The 17,094-nt window shown below is 43.2% G+C and overlaps 1 protein-coding gene across 5 annotated transcripts in view; it reads left to right on the forward strand.

The window, feature by feature from the left end:
- Positions 1-17,094, forward strand: part of PAX2 (paired box 2) — an 84,527-nt gene that overhangs the window by 20,936 nt on the left and 46,497 nt on the right. For 4 of the 5 annotated variants that reach the window (XM_086466975.1, XM_086466971.1, XM_086466973.1 and 1 more), the window contains exons 4-5: positions 13,038-13,123; positions 15,155-15,274. In XM_086466975.1, the coding sequence (XP_086323101.1) occupies positions 13,038-13,123; positions 15,155-15,274 (206 nt within the window). The remainder of the gene's footprint in view (positions 1-13,037; positions 13,124-15,154; positions 15,275-17,094) is intronic. The other variant, XM_086466974.1, reaches the window with a different exon arrangement.

Consider the following 17,094-nt stretch of genomic DNA (forward strand, 5'->3'; position numbering starts at 1 on the left):
ACACAAGCAGGGGTGCATGACGTTCAAGGCTCACCATAACACAAGCCAACATAAGAAAGCAAAACCTACTGAATATCAGAAACACAACACATCCACGCTATCGATGAATGAAAACGCTGTTCAGCACCCAAAGCCACAGAACCATCTCACAGACGTGCCTCTGCAAAACAGCCCAACCCTTTTCCCAAACCATGGCAGCACATACAAGTCTATCACAGCACTAGTGTCTTTCCCCTTCAGAGAGGAAAAAAGCAAAGTGCCCACATAAAACATGCTTGTAATGCCACAAATAATCGTCCTCCCTTGCACCTCGCAGACTGTGTCAGAGCATGCTAACCCAAGCGCTTAACACAAGGCCCGAACGGCTGGCAAATCCTGCATCATCTTCTTGGGAGCAAGACAGGGGAACCGAACTCTAAGTCCTTTACCTGGCACAGCAGGCATCAGCTTGTACCAGGCTGCATGCAGAAGAATATGCCATTATTGAAAAAGCCAGCAAGGCCAGGGGAAGACTGCTCTCGGTTGTGTGTGCCTGTGTGCGTTGTGTGTACAGGAATTCCCCTTCCTCTACCGAGTGCTGCTGCTTGTAGCCATTAAAAAGCCCAGGTCCTCATGCTGGGTGTTCAGTGAGTATTGATTCAGTCTGCAAGCAATTTTAATATTTCTTCAGGGACTTTCCAGCAACCGCACAAGTCATTAATTCACCCTCCCAAATTGCTTATTCAATAGCAGGAACATGGCTCCTGAATAAAGTCCCAGAATTTATGTGACTCACATGAGTCAGGAGGTCAAACAACTGTTATGGAGTGAAGTTAAAAATCCAAATAAATATTGACACTTTTTTGGGGAGTGGGAGGAGGGGGAAGGGGGAAGGGAAAGAAAAGGTATTTAAAATAGGGTTTTGTTGCAATGCCCCCAGGATAAAGAACAGAAAGAGATTGAAGACAAGTTGGAGTTTGTAAAATCAATAGGATTTATTGCATATCCGCTTGGCATTTAATAACTCCTTCCTTTCCACCTCCCCCTGCTCTGTATGTACGTGGGGGAGATAAACTCTTCAACAAACCTACAAATAGCCAGCCACAAAGTATACAGATGGACACCCAAACACCAACACATGAAGGCAGGCACATGCAGGGATGAATATTACTGTAAGGCAGTGGCATAGCATCAGAAGATCTTCTCAGGACCCAGGGTCTTGACTGAGCTAGACGGAGCCCATTACATATGGCATTACCTATGCCCAGGTACTAGCAGGTAGTCTACGTCCACAGTCTTTGTCAAAAAAAGATGGGAGGGGAAACTGAGGCACAGAGTGAATTAAAGGAGCCTGCTCAGTCACAGAGCCCATCGACAGGGTAGTTGGATCAGGATCCAGGTCTTATGATGCCCAGTTAGTGTTTTGCTGCTGAAGGATGCTGCCTTTTACAGGAATGAAAGCACACACAGTAACCGAGATCAGACCTCAGGAAGGCATCCATCTCACAGGAGGGACGCACAAACACACAAGAAATGCATCCACAGACACCACACCAGCCCATCCATATGCAGACAGATGCACACACATACAAATACATACATGGTTTTACTGAGCTCATTGCTATTCAGAAAGCACCACAGCCAGATTACACACAGAAGTAGAAACATACCTGCAGACAGACATACATGCACATGACTGTGCAAACAAATGCACAAGCGCATACGTGCACACACTGATACATCAGTACAGCCTTGTACAGACCAAAAAAGTCACACAAACTGCTACAAACCTAGATTTTTCTTACAGTGGTATCTTTTTAGCTAGCTGCACATAAATGGACGCACACACACACTCAAATGCATTCTGCACAAGCATATTAATATATAGGACTGTCTCCTTATTATATTATCCTGGTAACTGTTTCAGTGAAGCTATGCTAATTTTCTACCAGTCAAAGATCTGAAACTGTAGTAGGCATCAAACAACATTTATTCATTAGCCCTAACTCCATTAAAAGCAAGCACACAAAAATATAGCCTAACCATCTAAGCAAATGGCTTAGGATATTTAAGTGGGCTTTCTTTGCTTTCTTTGGGTTTTTTTTGTTTCTCTGGTTCACATTTTAGCAAAGATTTAGGGCAAGTGCTTTCTCTGCGTTGAGATTTTTCAAAAGGCAATTTTTCAAGTACTTTTTTGCATTGGGATAAAAATAATGTTTGACAATATTTTCCTCCTAAGATGTCTTTTGACCAAATACAGAGTGTGGTTTTAAAATTAAGCAAGGTAATGACAAGTTTGAAATTTCCATAATGACGCTTAAAAAAGATTAATATTTTTACATTAAGTTATGCTTCTATGTTATTTCTAAGATTGTTTTGTTCATGATTAATTCTGCAACTGCCCTTTAAAAACTGCAAGATAGAATCTTTGGGCCACCTTGTGCTACCTCCTGTCTTTTTAGACTACAATATATTCAAGAAAAAATGTAAGGGTAGTATACATCGCCTGTGTTCCTCTGTACTCCTTTATCTATGAAACCTGATTGCATCTGATCTGGTCCAATCTATGTTAGATCAAAAAATGAAATACCTGCTACTTTATAGCTGGAGGTATTCCAATTCATTAGGTGAAAAGTACTTAATTCAGCTTAAGGGGACCATGTTTTGAAATAATGGAACTGGGTAAAATCACTAAAATTCTCTAACGTATCGTGATTTTCAGAAAGAATCTTGTAATTTGCAATATGGTATTCCACTGCAAAAGCCTAAACTGTAAAATTTGAATAATTAAATATTTCTAACTCAGGTCTTCAGATAGAATTGCTGCACCTTTTCTCTGTTTCCCCCAGCTAGTGCCTGGCTCAGTGTGTCAAGCTCTGGACAAATCAGTCTTAGAGATCACTAAAGCTCACGGGGAGAAAAGTTGCCTGCATGGGGATGTAGGGATGAAGAAACCCTTGTGCATGTGGGAGGATCATTTAAACTGCTGCTCTTGGGAGGTTGTTTGTCAATTTGGAGTTGTTGAAAGAGTCTCAGCTGAGATGGTTTCATTGACAGGGAATAGGCAACATGCTTGTTTACACAGGGGCAAACAACAAAATTAATCTGAATTAACTTTGCAAGCACATTGGTTAAAAGCATTAAAACATTGTTTGTTTGCTCATTCAAAATTTGAGTCCTAAATTGAATTTAGTTTACTTCATTTCCAAAGTGAATTAAGCTAAACTAAATTAAAGCTGCCTTAATTCTAAACAAGGGAGTCAGAGGTGTAATGTAGTTTAACTAGACCACTTTAATTTCACACATTCAGTTAATTCAAATTAGTTATTTTGCTCAGCCGTATGTAGGTATACTCTTAAGACTGCTAAGGCCTATGCACAGAGGCTGTATTTGCACAGGGGCCAGGAAAAGGGGACCCAAAAGTCCATTGTCCACCATCAGCCATCGTGATTGTAACAGAAAAGGATAGCAATCATACATTGCTGAAGGCCCACAGAAGCCCACAACTCTGCAGTTAATCAGATGGGTATCAGATAGGCGTTTAGAAACGAAGCAGATCTGCACTCACAAACTTACACAACTATGCAAATACACACACAGGTACGGGCCTTGTAATACAGCAAGATTCCACATTAGTTATGTATCAGTATTCAGATGTGTTAGATATTACATCATGGATATTATAGCCTTGTTACAGATGAGTTCTAGGTGGTTATGACTTATCAGTTGTAATAACTGTGCTTGGTGCTGTACAAAAACATCCATACAACTAGCTGGTGATGGTTACAAGCCACAGATCTGAACAGTCTATCTGCCCATTAAACTTAAAAACTGTAATGGTTGAATAAATGTTTATTAATTCTTCATGGGGTCTGAATGTACAATATGTGACCCAAATGTCTAACTCCATATAGCCACAGTTATAAATGCAGACCTATAGGCAAAGATAAACAACAACACCCATTGTGTGGTAAATTAAAACACACAGAGACAAATGCTAGTGCTTTTGCAAACACAATATAGATACGTAAACCAACATACAGCTTGTATTCTCTAAACATTAGACCTGACAGTGACTTACATCAGCCAAGCAGCCTGGCTACAGATTTGTCTCTTCCTTACAAAAAGATGGCTTTGTCCTATAAATATGAGAACTAGACTATCTTCTATGGAAACGGGCGCCAACTTTGTGCTGGGAGCCTATGTAGCACCCGCACCCTGAAGGTCTCGCCTGTGCCTGACTGCTTTGGGTGGCATGATAAAGCAAGGACTAAATAACACCAAGAGCAGTGAGGACTAGAACAGGAAGGGAGAGATTCAGGTTCTCTGTGGAAATTTTCAACTTTTCAATGTGGTTTTGAATCAGAACTTTAATACAATTCTACAGCTACATTTCAGTGTAGTTGGAACCTGCTGTTTCAAAAACATTTAAATATATTATTTTAATTTTCACTTTTTTAGCATAGCCTCTCATTCACCCTAAAAAGGTCATTTTATAGGGAAAACCCCCAATTTTTCCGTTCTGATAAGGCTGAAAATTCTTCTCACAATTTTGTTAATTTCTTTAAAGCCCAAGGTGAAAATAACATTAGATCTAAACTGACACATTCCCAACACTGGTTTTGCTTTGATTTGGGGCAAACATCTACTGGTAAGGGATCCACTACGAAATTTTCACCACTTCTGACAAACGTAAGGGAGGCACATACAATGACACCCCTGTAAAGCAAATAATTTACTTACCCAACACACATAAGCACATACTGCGGTGGAGCACTGCACAGGATACAGAGATAAGACACAGCTAATGCACAATGCTGCCAAGCCCAAAAGTTAAAAAGTCATGAGTCAATACCCTCCAAAACAAGGAGACTGGCATAAATCTCACAAGGCTGTAAATAAGAATGTATTTGGGTTTTTTGCCTTTGCCTCCAGTTCTGGCCCCTTGGGAGGCAGCCAGGTCCTACCTCCACCTGGTCTTGCAGCCATGAAAGCCAGAAATACCTTGGTATTAAATGAAAGTTAAAATAATTGCTTAATTTCAAGATCTGAGCTTTTACACAAAATACCAGGCAGGTATGGCATAACTTGCAAGAGAGTTGAGAATGTTATCTACATTTATCTGATTCCTCCCAGTTCAAGACTCCTTTCCTAGTACACACATGTCTTCTGTTAATCAAAATGAATGTCCACAAGGAATTCAACACAGAATCCTGAATTTTAATAACTGGAAATGGGCTCAAAGCAAAGAAAAGATTTCAATTAAAGTTCCCATGCTCCAGATTAAGATATTTAACCTTGGCAAGCCCATGTGTTTCTGTAGGTCTTCTTAACTCACCTGCTGGCACAGCCACTGTTCTGACAGCTCCAGCCTGTGCTGTGTGTCAGTCACTAGTGTGCTGGAAGCTCATGGGGCTGTACCCTATGCCAGCTCCATGCTGCTGCAACAATGCTGCTAGCAGGACCCAAGCCGGCCAGTCCATAGGTAACAGAAGATGTTGCTTTGAACTGCAGTCATGCAGCATAGGTGTACTCTTAGAAAATGATTAATTCCTAAAAGCTCAAAAATTTCTGGGCATTTTCATGGCAGAAATCTCTTGCTAGTGAAGGGGACCTAGCCACTGGCTATGCTTCTCTCCTGCTCTCTTCCTGTGGCTTGTTGTTTTTGAAGGTTTTGGCCTTCTGTTGCAGAGATTACGACTTTGTTGAGGGGGGAATGGATATTTTTGTGGGTTCTGTGAGTTGAATGTCTGTTCCATGGTTGCCTATCATATTAGAATTTGGACTTGATGACCCCCCCAGGTGGAACCACCTGGGTCATCAAGTGTTTCTATGTCCAAGACCAGCAGAACTCTTTTTGTCGTTTAAGATTTCCTTAATTCACCTTAAACCCAGGATGTCAAACATCTATATCCAAGATAAAGTTTGCTTCCAGTATTTTGTAAACTGTATGACATCTTCTAGATGTTTGGATTTTAATGAATTACTGGCTTTCCTGACTGCAGAGAAAGCCTTCCAAATGTGAGCTGAGTGTAATAAAAGTAGAAACACCTGCCTGAGGACATTTCTGTGCTGCAGACACTGCTTGACTGCAGCTCATGTAGATATACTTTAGCCGGCTTTAAGCCAGGCAGCTCGGGTCCTGGTGGCTCTGTAGCCACAGCTTTGCACAACACAGCAACTATTCAAGCGCACCTTCTGTTTCCCAGGTGCGTTTTGCACCCTAACACAAATCCACTTGCATGAATTGGAAAATGTTTCTTAAAGCCTAATGCAGCAATTTATTCTGGGAGGTCAGGCTAGGCAACCTGTACACATGGGGTTGACCGCTGTCAACCTCATCAGTACCAGTGGCATGAAGTTGTGTGGTACTGCTCAGCAGAATGAGTTGGCAGGCCAGCCCCCTGCCTGGCCAATCTCCTCCCTCCCAGAAGGCAGGCATCTTCACCTTTCTTTCCTTCCAACCCTCTTCCTTAACGTCTGGACTTGTACCATGTAGCACAGCAGAACTGGAATGGGCAGAGATCTGCTAGGAGCTGAATGTTAACGCTCTGCTCAAATTAAATGAAATAAAACCATATGGTGTCATCATGGATCACTGATTTAAAACAACAAAAAAATCCTAGCTCCTCTCTAAGCCCTTGAGATAGTAAAACTGCTGCTGTGAATTCTGCCTCTCCTCAGAGTGCAGCCAGGAAACGCAGTGAGAGGGCAGGATAGGGCTTTTTCTTGTGTTTGGAGTCAGCAGGCTAACCTGGAACAGAGTGGCACTTTTTTCCCATGTCTTCAGGCATGATGTCAGTGTAGCTCCAGTGAAGATGATGGACCTACACAGATTAACAGCAGATAAGGAGTAAAATTTTCTCAGGGAGGGCTGGGATTGTGTTTTGAGGTATGTAAGACATCTCCATTTCGACCTCTCATCCATTTGGAAGCTTCAGGAAAATAGATAATCCTTCTTCAGGTACCTTTTTGGACTATCAATCGATTGATCTAACCAATCTAATTAATCTGTCATACTTGTGCTTATATATTAATGTACTACATGTTCACCCTTCTCTCTCCCTTTCCAAAAGGCAGGGAGAAGGAAATGCAATTTTCATGACAGGAGAGAGTTTGAATGTATGAATATTGCTTGTAGCCCCTGAATATGGCAGGGTTTGAAGGCATTCTGCTGTCTTGGCAGAGAGCACCAGAGCCTCAGGCCAGCTAGCAAGGAAGCTGAGTCTGCTGCTCCTGCCAACATCAGCTGTTGTTCTGAGGGTTAAAAGTATTGTGGTAGATTTTGTGAGCAGTAGGAGAAGCTACTGCACCCCACACATCCTAATGGAAAATATGTTGTGGCTTTTGGGGGGCAACTGCAGCTCTGATCTTCCCAACTACATCTGCTGCTGCAAATTCAAACGTGACCACCAAAGCCAGTGCAGCTGAAACACAGCTCCTGTTGCCTTTGCCTACCTCCTTTCGCTTCACGTACAGCCACTGTCAGCAGGGTACATGTCACTTCTGCTTCAAGCAGGGGAATGAAGCCAATATTGTGCTACAGCTCGCTGAAGCACTTACTTGGCCCCTGTTATTAGAGAGTCTGAGCCCTTCACTCCTCCTTCCAGCTGTCCTCACTGTGCCCCAGGTGGCACGGCAATGCTCCTATCTTCACACTTCAGGCAGGAAACAGAGCACAGAGAGAAATGCCATTTGTCCAAAGTCTTGATGAGAGGTCCATGACAGAGCAAGGAACTGAAGCCCTTCCCTAAGTTGGATTAGGCTCTAACTATCAGACTTTCTATTTCCCTTCCTTCACCCCCCAAATCCCTTGGTTGTTTTTCCTCACTATGCTATGAAGCTTGCTTTCCATTTTGAACTTTGTGCAAATAAGACTTTCCTCCCCGACCTTTCTTTTGCTCAGTTGTGAATTCAGCTGTGCTTGACCCATGCACAGAAACATGAGACTCTGTCCTATTTGAACCAAAGCCGTGTTCAGAGCTCTTTATGCCTGCACAGCACCAATCTTCAAGTGGAATATTGTTGACTGCCTGGTGGCTGTCACCAAGGAGCCTAAAGCTGCCTCTTCCCATCCCACATTCTCCCTCTTCTCCTCAGGCATGCTTTGATGCCAGCATCACTGGGATGGTCATGAGCCCTTTTGTAGGAAGCAGTCTGACACAGAGAAGCATCACTGTCTCACTTAGCCCTGCACCAAGTCCCCTGCAGGCTGCCTTGTCTCTACCGCCAGCACAGCCCGTGGCTCAGCAGTCCAGCCCTGTGCTAATTAAGTGGTGTGGCACAGCAGGGTGTGTGTTCCTTGGCTATCACAGCCTCCCTTGGACACACAGCAGAGAAAAGGCTGAAGCCTTGCAATGTTAGCCTTCCAAGAACTGCTTTAATTGCCCAGTAATGCACACCCTGGGGTCTTGTAATGTGCTTCTAATATGGAGCATTTAAAATATGAATGCTCCAAAACAATTACAAGGACTTTGGTGCTCTGCTGAGTGTATCCTTCCACTCTGAAATATAATCCATGACAAAGGAATATGACCAAAGTGAGGATATCAGTGCTTTCTGAAATCTGTCAGGGTCTCCTTGGGGCAGCAGGACATGCCACTCTTTTCCTTAGTGCAACTTCACTCTGTTCTTCCAGGATTAAAAGAATTGCTAGATTGGACTCCAGATGATTCAAACATACCTCATCTCCCTCTGATCAGCCCTAGTATGATTTTTTAATTTGAGATACTGTCTAAAGACTCTGCCAGCAATAGTAATAGAGGAGAAACCACAGAGTATGTCAGGCTATAAGAGACTTTGGATAAAAAAGTCAGAGAAGTGAGGGATGTTTCCTGTGATCTGCCATTCTTTTAGCAAATAATTTCTGGATAGGTTTAGAAGTGATTTTTTACTTGCTTATTTACATGGAATGAAACAAATTTTAAGCTTCTCACAAAGGAATATGGCTCAGCTAATTTTAACTTCTAATATTTCTTTCTACATTCTTGACCAGTTTTGATTAGAGCTTGTTACAACTGTCATATTAGGAGAGATGAGTTTTGTTTGTCCATCTGTATTCAGAATCAGTGAAAGAAACTGCATTAAAACTGCTGAAAATAACGAAATAGAAATCAAACATTGGAAATTCATGATCTAATGCTGAACGTTTAAGAAAGTCAAAGGTATTTGGGAACAGGCAGTTCGTTTCAGCTGGAGCTGTATGCAGTATTAACTCTAGAAAGAGTTTCTACAAGCCAACTATGGTAACACATGAATTCCAGGTATGGATGTATAATTCACAGTACAATACTATGTACTGTAATGACATTATATGCCATTACTTAGGATAGTATTGCATATTAAATTCAGATTGTGAAATGAAGTTCAGTTGCTTTACTGCAATCAAAGATCTATAAATGTCCTGTTGCTGAAACTTCAGAAGGTTATGTATTAAATTTGTGTATATTCTCCAAAACTCAAAGCAGACAACTTGTGCAAAAACCTCCCACTGGAAAATGAAAAAGGGGAATTTACAGAAAGTACCAGTTTATGCCCCTAATTAAACACAAACGCTGTTATTGGAGTCACTGACTGTGATGGAATTAGAGCAGGGATGAATTTAGTCTGAAGCAACAATTTCTTTTGGAGAAAAGAAAGATGTTTGAAAATATGAGCGTGTACTTCAGGAAGTCAGCACTGCTGACTGGTCTTGCAGGATTTGTGTCCCTTCTGCTTTTAGGAAGGCCTGAGGAAGTGTTTCACAAAAAGGCTTGTCTTTCTGCAGTGTCTGAGGCAAGAACAAGCCATCAAAGGCTGCAAGAGGTGATCAAGATTTTGCTCCCTCTTACACAGCAGTAATCCAGAAATCCTAGGTTTGCGGCAGCAGAGCTGGCTTAGTGCATATTTCAGTCTCTGGTAAGGGTGAAAAGATTTCAGCAATCCCGAGGTCTAAAGACAGCATTATTATGCTGCATCTGTTGCTACAGGACCAGGTCAGCTCTGTTTCTTTCATGTGCTGTTTCATTAGATGGTCTCGTGTAGGACAGACTCACTTGAAGCCTCTTAAAGCAGCAGCAGTGATGCCTAGTTATCCTGCTGTTTATCACTGTTCCTAAATGAATCGACCCAGGAGGATGCACTGCCATATTCCTACTGAGCATTAGGGTCCTGCAACTTCTCCTCTTTCCTTACAACACTAGAGTTTGGTCGTAACTGTACGGTGAAGGAGCGCTGCTGGGGAGAGCCTCTTCATGACCTGTCTCTTCTTTTAGCCACCGGAAATACCTTCTGTCTGAGATTCACTGTGCATTTGATGCCAAGAACTATTTGACCCAAGCCACTGAAGGTTGCACAACCAGAACTGTTCCCCTTTGCTCACTGTTTCCAGGCACTTTCTCTTGACATAAAACCCGTTTCATTCTTAGGAGGTGAACATTTCTGAACAGAGCCTTTCACCTCTGGGTCATTAACTGAAATCTGGCCCTGGTTGGTAGTGACCGAAAATCATTACCAGCTGACAGCTACTTGGTGAAATGAGCTGGTGAGTCTCATTCCAGTTCCTAATGGACACATCGCAGTAAACACTGTCACAGCTGGCACTAACTGGCATTCTCAGCTGAGAGACCATGAACTGAACAGGGAAGGAAATTGAACCTTCCTCTTCATCCCCTGCCTGAGTTTTTGAAGCATTAGGGACAGGCATTTTATACCACCGTCATTTCACAGGCTGTTTTTTCTCAAAATGGCTTTTTGAAATTTTGCAGTTTTCATGCAGCATGATTCAGCACAGTCTGATTGGCCATCTCAGCATAATTAGGCTCATCTTACGGTTCCCCTCAGTAGAAGCTCAGCTGTCTGATGCCATCTCCCAGTACGAATGGTGAATCTGATGTCATATCTCAGTATGAATGGGACCATCTGATGTCACCTCAGTGCTAACAGGACGTTTTATAATATGTCATCTAAGGCTGCAGGGGAAATCTTCCAATCCATTCACTATGCTATACTACAATATATGTGTAGGTTAACTTAGACACCCTCAGGCAGATTTTGGATAGACGGATGGATGGATGGATACATTTATACAAAGTATACATACATTATATCACTCTATTGATTTTTAAAAAGTTCCAGGTCTGCCTGGCTATAATGAGATTTTTGAACTTTGTGTTGCGATCAATGAGGGGAATATTATTGGCCTGGAGAATTGATATACCCGCTCTCTGTGCCTTGTTCTGCTCCTGGACTGCCCCTGCCCCCAAGGTGTACGATTCCATCAGACACTTAACCTCTTTTACAGTGTCATCAGGCTAAAAGGAATCTAATAGTGACACGGGACTTGTGCTCAGCACTCTGGCACTATTGCTTTCCTGTCACAAATAATTTATAGCTTTCTATTTCCATCCCTTTGCCTGCACCCCAATCCCCTTTTTCTGTTTCTCTGGGTTGGGGGAAATCAATAAACTCACACAACCAGAGTGGCACTTCAGGGGGTTTTAGGGGGAACGTGAGAGAAGAGAAGAGAAAAGAAAGGAAAAAAACAGAAAAGAAGAAAAAAATTGTAGCATTTGCCCTAGCACAGACTTCTTGAATCAGCTCCTCAACTAGTGCAAGTCAGCATGACCTCAGAATCTGTCCCTGAGGCCCTCAGACACCTTCTGTGTAGTAGGACCTCAGCAGGTATAGATTTGGGCCCCTGGTACCACCAACCTATACAGGGTGAGGATCTGGATCTCCATCCCCAGCTAGAACCTTGACATTCCCTGTCTCCACCTACATCCCAGGCAGCCTGTCTGCCACTCCAGCTACTGCTCAGGCTTCATCATGTGTGTATCGGAGTTTCCTAACATGCTGAGGTGATACGTTCTGAAATACCTCTCTTTTCTTAAGAAGGTTTCACTCTCAGGAGTTGTACTTTTCAAAAATCCCCTCTCAACATCTCTGCCTATCTCTATCCATGCCATGCCGTCCACTAGCCACACATTTGCTCTGTGAATTTTGCCAACTTATTCTTTGGAACGAATCTTTAAGGGAAGCCGTGGGATGGGCAGGGAGAATGTGTTACTTGCTTTCACTTTCTAGAGAAATTTTTTGGGAGAAGTTAAAGCTAATATAATGCAGGGCTGAGAATTCCAGAAACTCAGGCTGAAGAGCATCTGTAGCCTTCACCCTAATTAGAGAGGCTGGTTTTAATCTCAGAAAGAAATTTCGTCTCCACGGCCTCCACAGGTCATGCTTATTTGCCAAGTTCCTTGGTGAGAGAGTTGTTCCTGAGTCACAGATACCCAGCATCTGCCAGTAGACAGGGACCTTGCCAGTCAAGTACTAGGAGCTAGTGATTTTCTTTCACCACGGACCTCAGCTAGATTTAAACCATGACCTAGAGGTGAAAGATTTCATGTAACAAGAAACAGAGCACTGACAATTACAGTTCAGTTTATTTTCATTCTGAGCTGCATTCTGAGTTTTATGGCATTCACTGAGACATCTTTTTGAGTTCCCATGTTGTGTTTATTCACCACCTGATAAACACCAATTTTTACCCTCTTTGCTAGAGCTTCTTTTTCCTGATGATCTATATCCCATCACCACTTCCTACAGATGCCTTCTGCTCCCACCTTCTCATTTATGAAGAGGAAGGGCTTTGGGCAAGCTTCTATCAGTTCAAAGCATTCAGTTCTATGCCAGAAAAGTATTTTTTAGGTACACAATAAAATTAAATTACATCATTTGTATATCCAGCAGTGGCTCTATTGGCTGCAAAGATTGCCTTCTGATCATGCTGGCAGATCAGATCATAAATTATGCAGTTGCTAACATACAGGAGATCCTCGCTTGTTTGGTGAGCACCATAATTATGCAGTGAATACCCAAGTTTGGGGAAAAGATGACAGAGCAAAGCAAGGACAATTTTCTGGGAAATGGACCATTAAAGCAGTAGAATCAGGACCACAAGAAGGCAAATGCTGCACCCAGAGCTCAGTTCAGGCCTTCAGGTTCTGACAGCTGGAATCACGGGTATGCAAAGGCACAGAGAAGTTGCAATTGACTTCTGAATATGTTTTCCTCTTTTCCAGGATCATCAGAACCAAAGTTCAGCAACCTTTTCACCCAACACCAGACGGGAGCGGGACAGGTGTGACTGCACCAGGACACACTATCGGTAAGAAGACTGGCATGAGGGGTGGTGACAGGACAAGTGGAAACGAGGATGAAGCTTAGTTGAGGGAACAAAGTCTGACAAACAGATGCTAAGCAGAGCAAAGAAAGAGGAGGGGGTGGCAGGGAAAGAAACCTCAGTGGAAATCAGAGGTTTCTGTTCTTCGTTTCCCTCCTTGCATTGCAAAGAAGGAAATAATGGCAGAGAAACCAGCCCAAGGTAGGGATTTGCCAAAGTGATTTTGACTTAACATCCATTTCACGTTCATGCTCTCGCCTTCACCTCCCTAGAGAGAAGTATTTACTGCTATCCTGTCTAAGCAACAGTCTTCACCTTTTGTCTCCTTACTCTGACTCTCTTTTCCTCTCTCTCTCCCAATTTCTGTTCTCTCCCTTTGCTGGAACTGGTCTGTTTCTTAGCGCTAGTAATACACAGACACGGGTAAGATATTTCTGATGCCACACAACTGAGTTCTTCATTGTTCAAGCTCTGCAGTCAGGTATCCCATGGGTGTATTTGACAGAGAAAATGCATTTTCTGCTGGGGGAGATGGGTTTATTGAGGTGAGCAGAAGACAGAGGCTGTAATAAAGTGACCAGATGTCTCGTAGTCTGTTGTGTTTAAAGGTCGTGTACTAGACGTGTGATGAAGTACTTTTCACTTTGTGGACTGTATGATGCATATGTCTGCTGTTGCTAGCATAGCTTTGTGCAGTAACAATTTAGAGCGGGAAAAATCATGCAGTAGTCTGGGATACTGTGAAATACAGTAGCTAATTTGTGGCCTGGGACACTGTCTTAGATACTGTTGGTTACTGAGAATCAGCTGCTATACAAGAATTTACTGGAAAGTGCTGGTCTACATGGGACAGAACTGGCAGATATAATCCTGTACACAAGTTGTGTTCAGGAGCACAGTGGAATTAATGAGCCTGTACAGAAGAGCATTTATGGATGCCCTTTTAATCTGGACTTGCTTGCTGGACTAGGAATCACTGACCACAACAGATGGAGTTGGCAGATAATATTCCTTCTTGGAAAAGTAGTGCAATGTCTAGGGAATGCATTGGCTGAGCTGGGATAGTGATTGCGAGTGCTGCTATTGGAGTCTCTTATTGCTCTGGGATGTACTGGGAAGTGTAGGTCTACATCAGATAGTGTTGACAGGTTCTGCTCCATCCTGGAAGGCTTGTATTCGAGGTACTGATTGCTTCAGGTTAGTGCTTTGTGAGTTGAATTATGGGTAGTGGCCTATAAGAGAACTGGGATATTCTCCCCATTACTGGGACATTCTGGGACATAATGGGCATGTCTCCTGGATGCATAGCTCTACTTGTTCTATACTGTAAAGCCCTGATTATCATGAAGTAATAATTTTTAATCTGGATGACTTGTCATTTCTGATATATTGGAAACTCCTGAGCAATCTTGGACAGCCCTGAGTGGCAGGAGGACTCTTCCTGTTGACACTGGTCAGTGCAAAAGGAAGGCACTAGATTTTTACTAATCTGGGTTGGAGTATATATCACCAATTCACTGTTTGTTCTAGTAGGGAACTGGATTTATTGGCCCAACACTGAAGTGCTTCTAACCTCTGCTAAGAAGGTAATTTTTCAATGAGTGTTTTGGATGGACACATAAGAGGCTGGTCTGGCTAAGACAGAACATGTGCACTCCTGGTGGAAAAATGCAGAGAGAAAATGATCTGGCCTATGCAGCATTGCACTCCCTTACCATGGCATGCACTGAGAAGCCTGCTCTGAACTGGGATGTAACAACAAGGTTTAGCTTCTTGTTATTAATGGCCCTGTACTGGAAGGCTGTGGAGCTACAGTACAAGAATGGACTGGCAGAGCCAGGATGCAGCAACATTAGCAGTAGAGCGAGTATGAGTCCTTCAGTGTGAGGGACTGGGAGTCTGCTTAGCGCCTAGGCTTTCCTATGAGACTGGTGACATGTGTAGCTTTCAGCTGGGGGATCCCTGAGTGCTGTGCTGCTCTCCTCATGGCCCTTTTTCCCTTTTCCTTTTGTCCAGTGCCCAGCACAGCATCCCCTCCTGTCTCCAGTGCCTCCAATGATCCAGTGGGCTCTTACTCCATTAACGGGATCCTGGGGATTCCTCGGTCGAATGGCGAGAAGAGGAAACGTGATGAAGGTAGGGGGAGGGGAGAAGCTCATCCTCCCTTTTATATTCTTTGTCCCCATGTACAGGCTCCAATTTCAGGCCAAGGTTTGCAGCTGCTCCAGGGGCTAGATCAGTTTTAGCAACAGAGACCAGTTCCCCACCACTGCCCTGCTGGCTTGGAATGCTCTTCTTCCGAGGCCCTTGCATGACAGGCCGCGTCTCCAGACATCTGCTCGGCAGGCAGAGAGCCGTCTCCATTGCTGGAGCTGATCCCAAGTTCATTCACTGCTGGAAACGGCTGGAACTGAACTCCCCAGGTGCCAGCAGGTGCCCGGACTTTGAACTGCGGGTAAACATGGTTTCCCCGACTCACTTGTTTTCAAACAAAATGCCATCTTGGAGAAGCACCAGCAATGTGGGAGTTATCTTTCATTCCCCTTGCAAACAAGTTCCTGCCCTGTGACATGCCATGAGCTACATTAGGTGGTGATCATAAGGGCCAGTTTTCAATGGGTAGCATCCATCACAGAAGAACTGCCATGCTTGCAACAGCCTGAAAGCAGAACAGGAGGTCTTCTGAGTACTGTGGCCCTAAGGTTGTTATCGAAGCCTTTCACTAGGGCTTTAAGGAATTAGGATTATGCTATTTCCTTTTCCTTCCTACCTGCTGGGAAGCACTCAGGGCAAAGTGAATCCTGAAATGAGCCAAAAGCTGGAGCCTCAGGTCTAGATAGACTGAATCAGGAGGGGTGGCTAAGGTCTTGGTGCTCTTATGGTGGCTTTGTAAACTTTTTTTCTTAAATCTTGCTCTTTTAATTTGATGCATTCAAAAACTGAGGAGGTGAACTCTTCTAAGAGTAGTGCCTGACTAGTTTGTTTGTTTCAGCCCTGCCTTCAGTGCATTGCTTTCCATGGTTGCTTGTTGCGTGGGGGCACCTTTTAGCAGTACAGGTGGCTCAGTGTGCTTTGTGTGCTGTAACCCCAAGGCTGAGGGTTCTCTGTGATATGTGGTGAGAAGAGAAAGCTGTCCTGAGAGAGATGCTGCATTTTTGGGTTTTGCTAGTAATTTTCTCAGCATTGGTTTTGGTGAGGTTCACATCTGTAAGTTTTGGATCCAAATAAACACAATAATCCCAAGAAAAAAAGGCAGTCATTGTGACCCCTTTCTCCCTAATACAAAGAAAAACTAGAGGCAAGGGCCCAATCCAGTTCCTGTTAAAAGCAAATGGGAAGATTTTTGCTGATGTCATTGGAAATTGGATCAGGCCCCAGAGGAAGATCCATTTCCCAGCTAGATGGCAGTAGGGCCCAGCTAAGAGACAAGTGTAGCAATGGAAGGCCTGAGTCAATGCCTCAAAGTCAAAAAATGTCTGGAATAAGAGACTGCAAACATTGCAACCCCCTCCAGCATTTCCCATTATTACATATACAGGAAACAGTGACATTTCAAATAGAGTGACAAGTTTCTCTAGTGGTTGTGCAAATATCTTGGCATTTCTTTGGGGTTTTTGTGAACCCTCTGTTCTCATACAGTCCATCATGGTGATCACCAGCTTTGAACATAGTGCCTCCATATATCATTTTGAAATGAAGCAGTTCAGTCTGGCTTCAGCAGCTATTCTTTCCAAATACCTGGAAAGATCATCCCACTTTAGATGCAGCCACACAGTCACTACTAGCCTCAGAACTTAGGTTTTTTTGAGCAGTAAAATTAAGCATGGAAACAACCAAGCAGCCATACAAGACTGTGACACTTCACAATGGTATATTGACAGCAAGAACAACTCTCTGTATCTGTCCTTAATTCATCCCAGATTTGATTTATGAAGGGCAAGCAACACTCTACAACT

Source organism: Leptosomus discolor, chromosome 6 (assembly GCF_034619465.1).
Source record: "Leptosomus discolor isolate bLepDis1 chromosome 6, bLepDis1.hap2, whole genome shotgun sequence".
In the NCBI taxonomy this organism is placed as follows: Eukaryota; Metazoa; Chordata; class Aves; order Leptosomiformes; family Leptosomidae; genus Leptosomus; species Leptosomus discolor.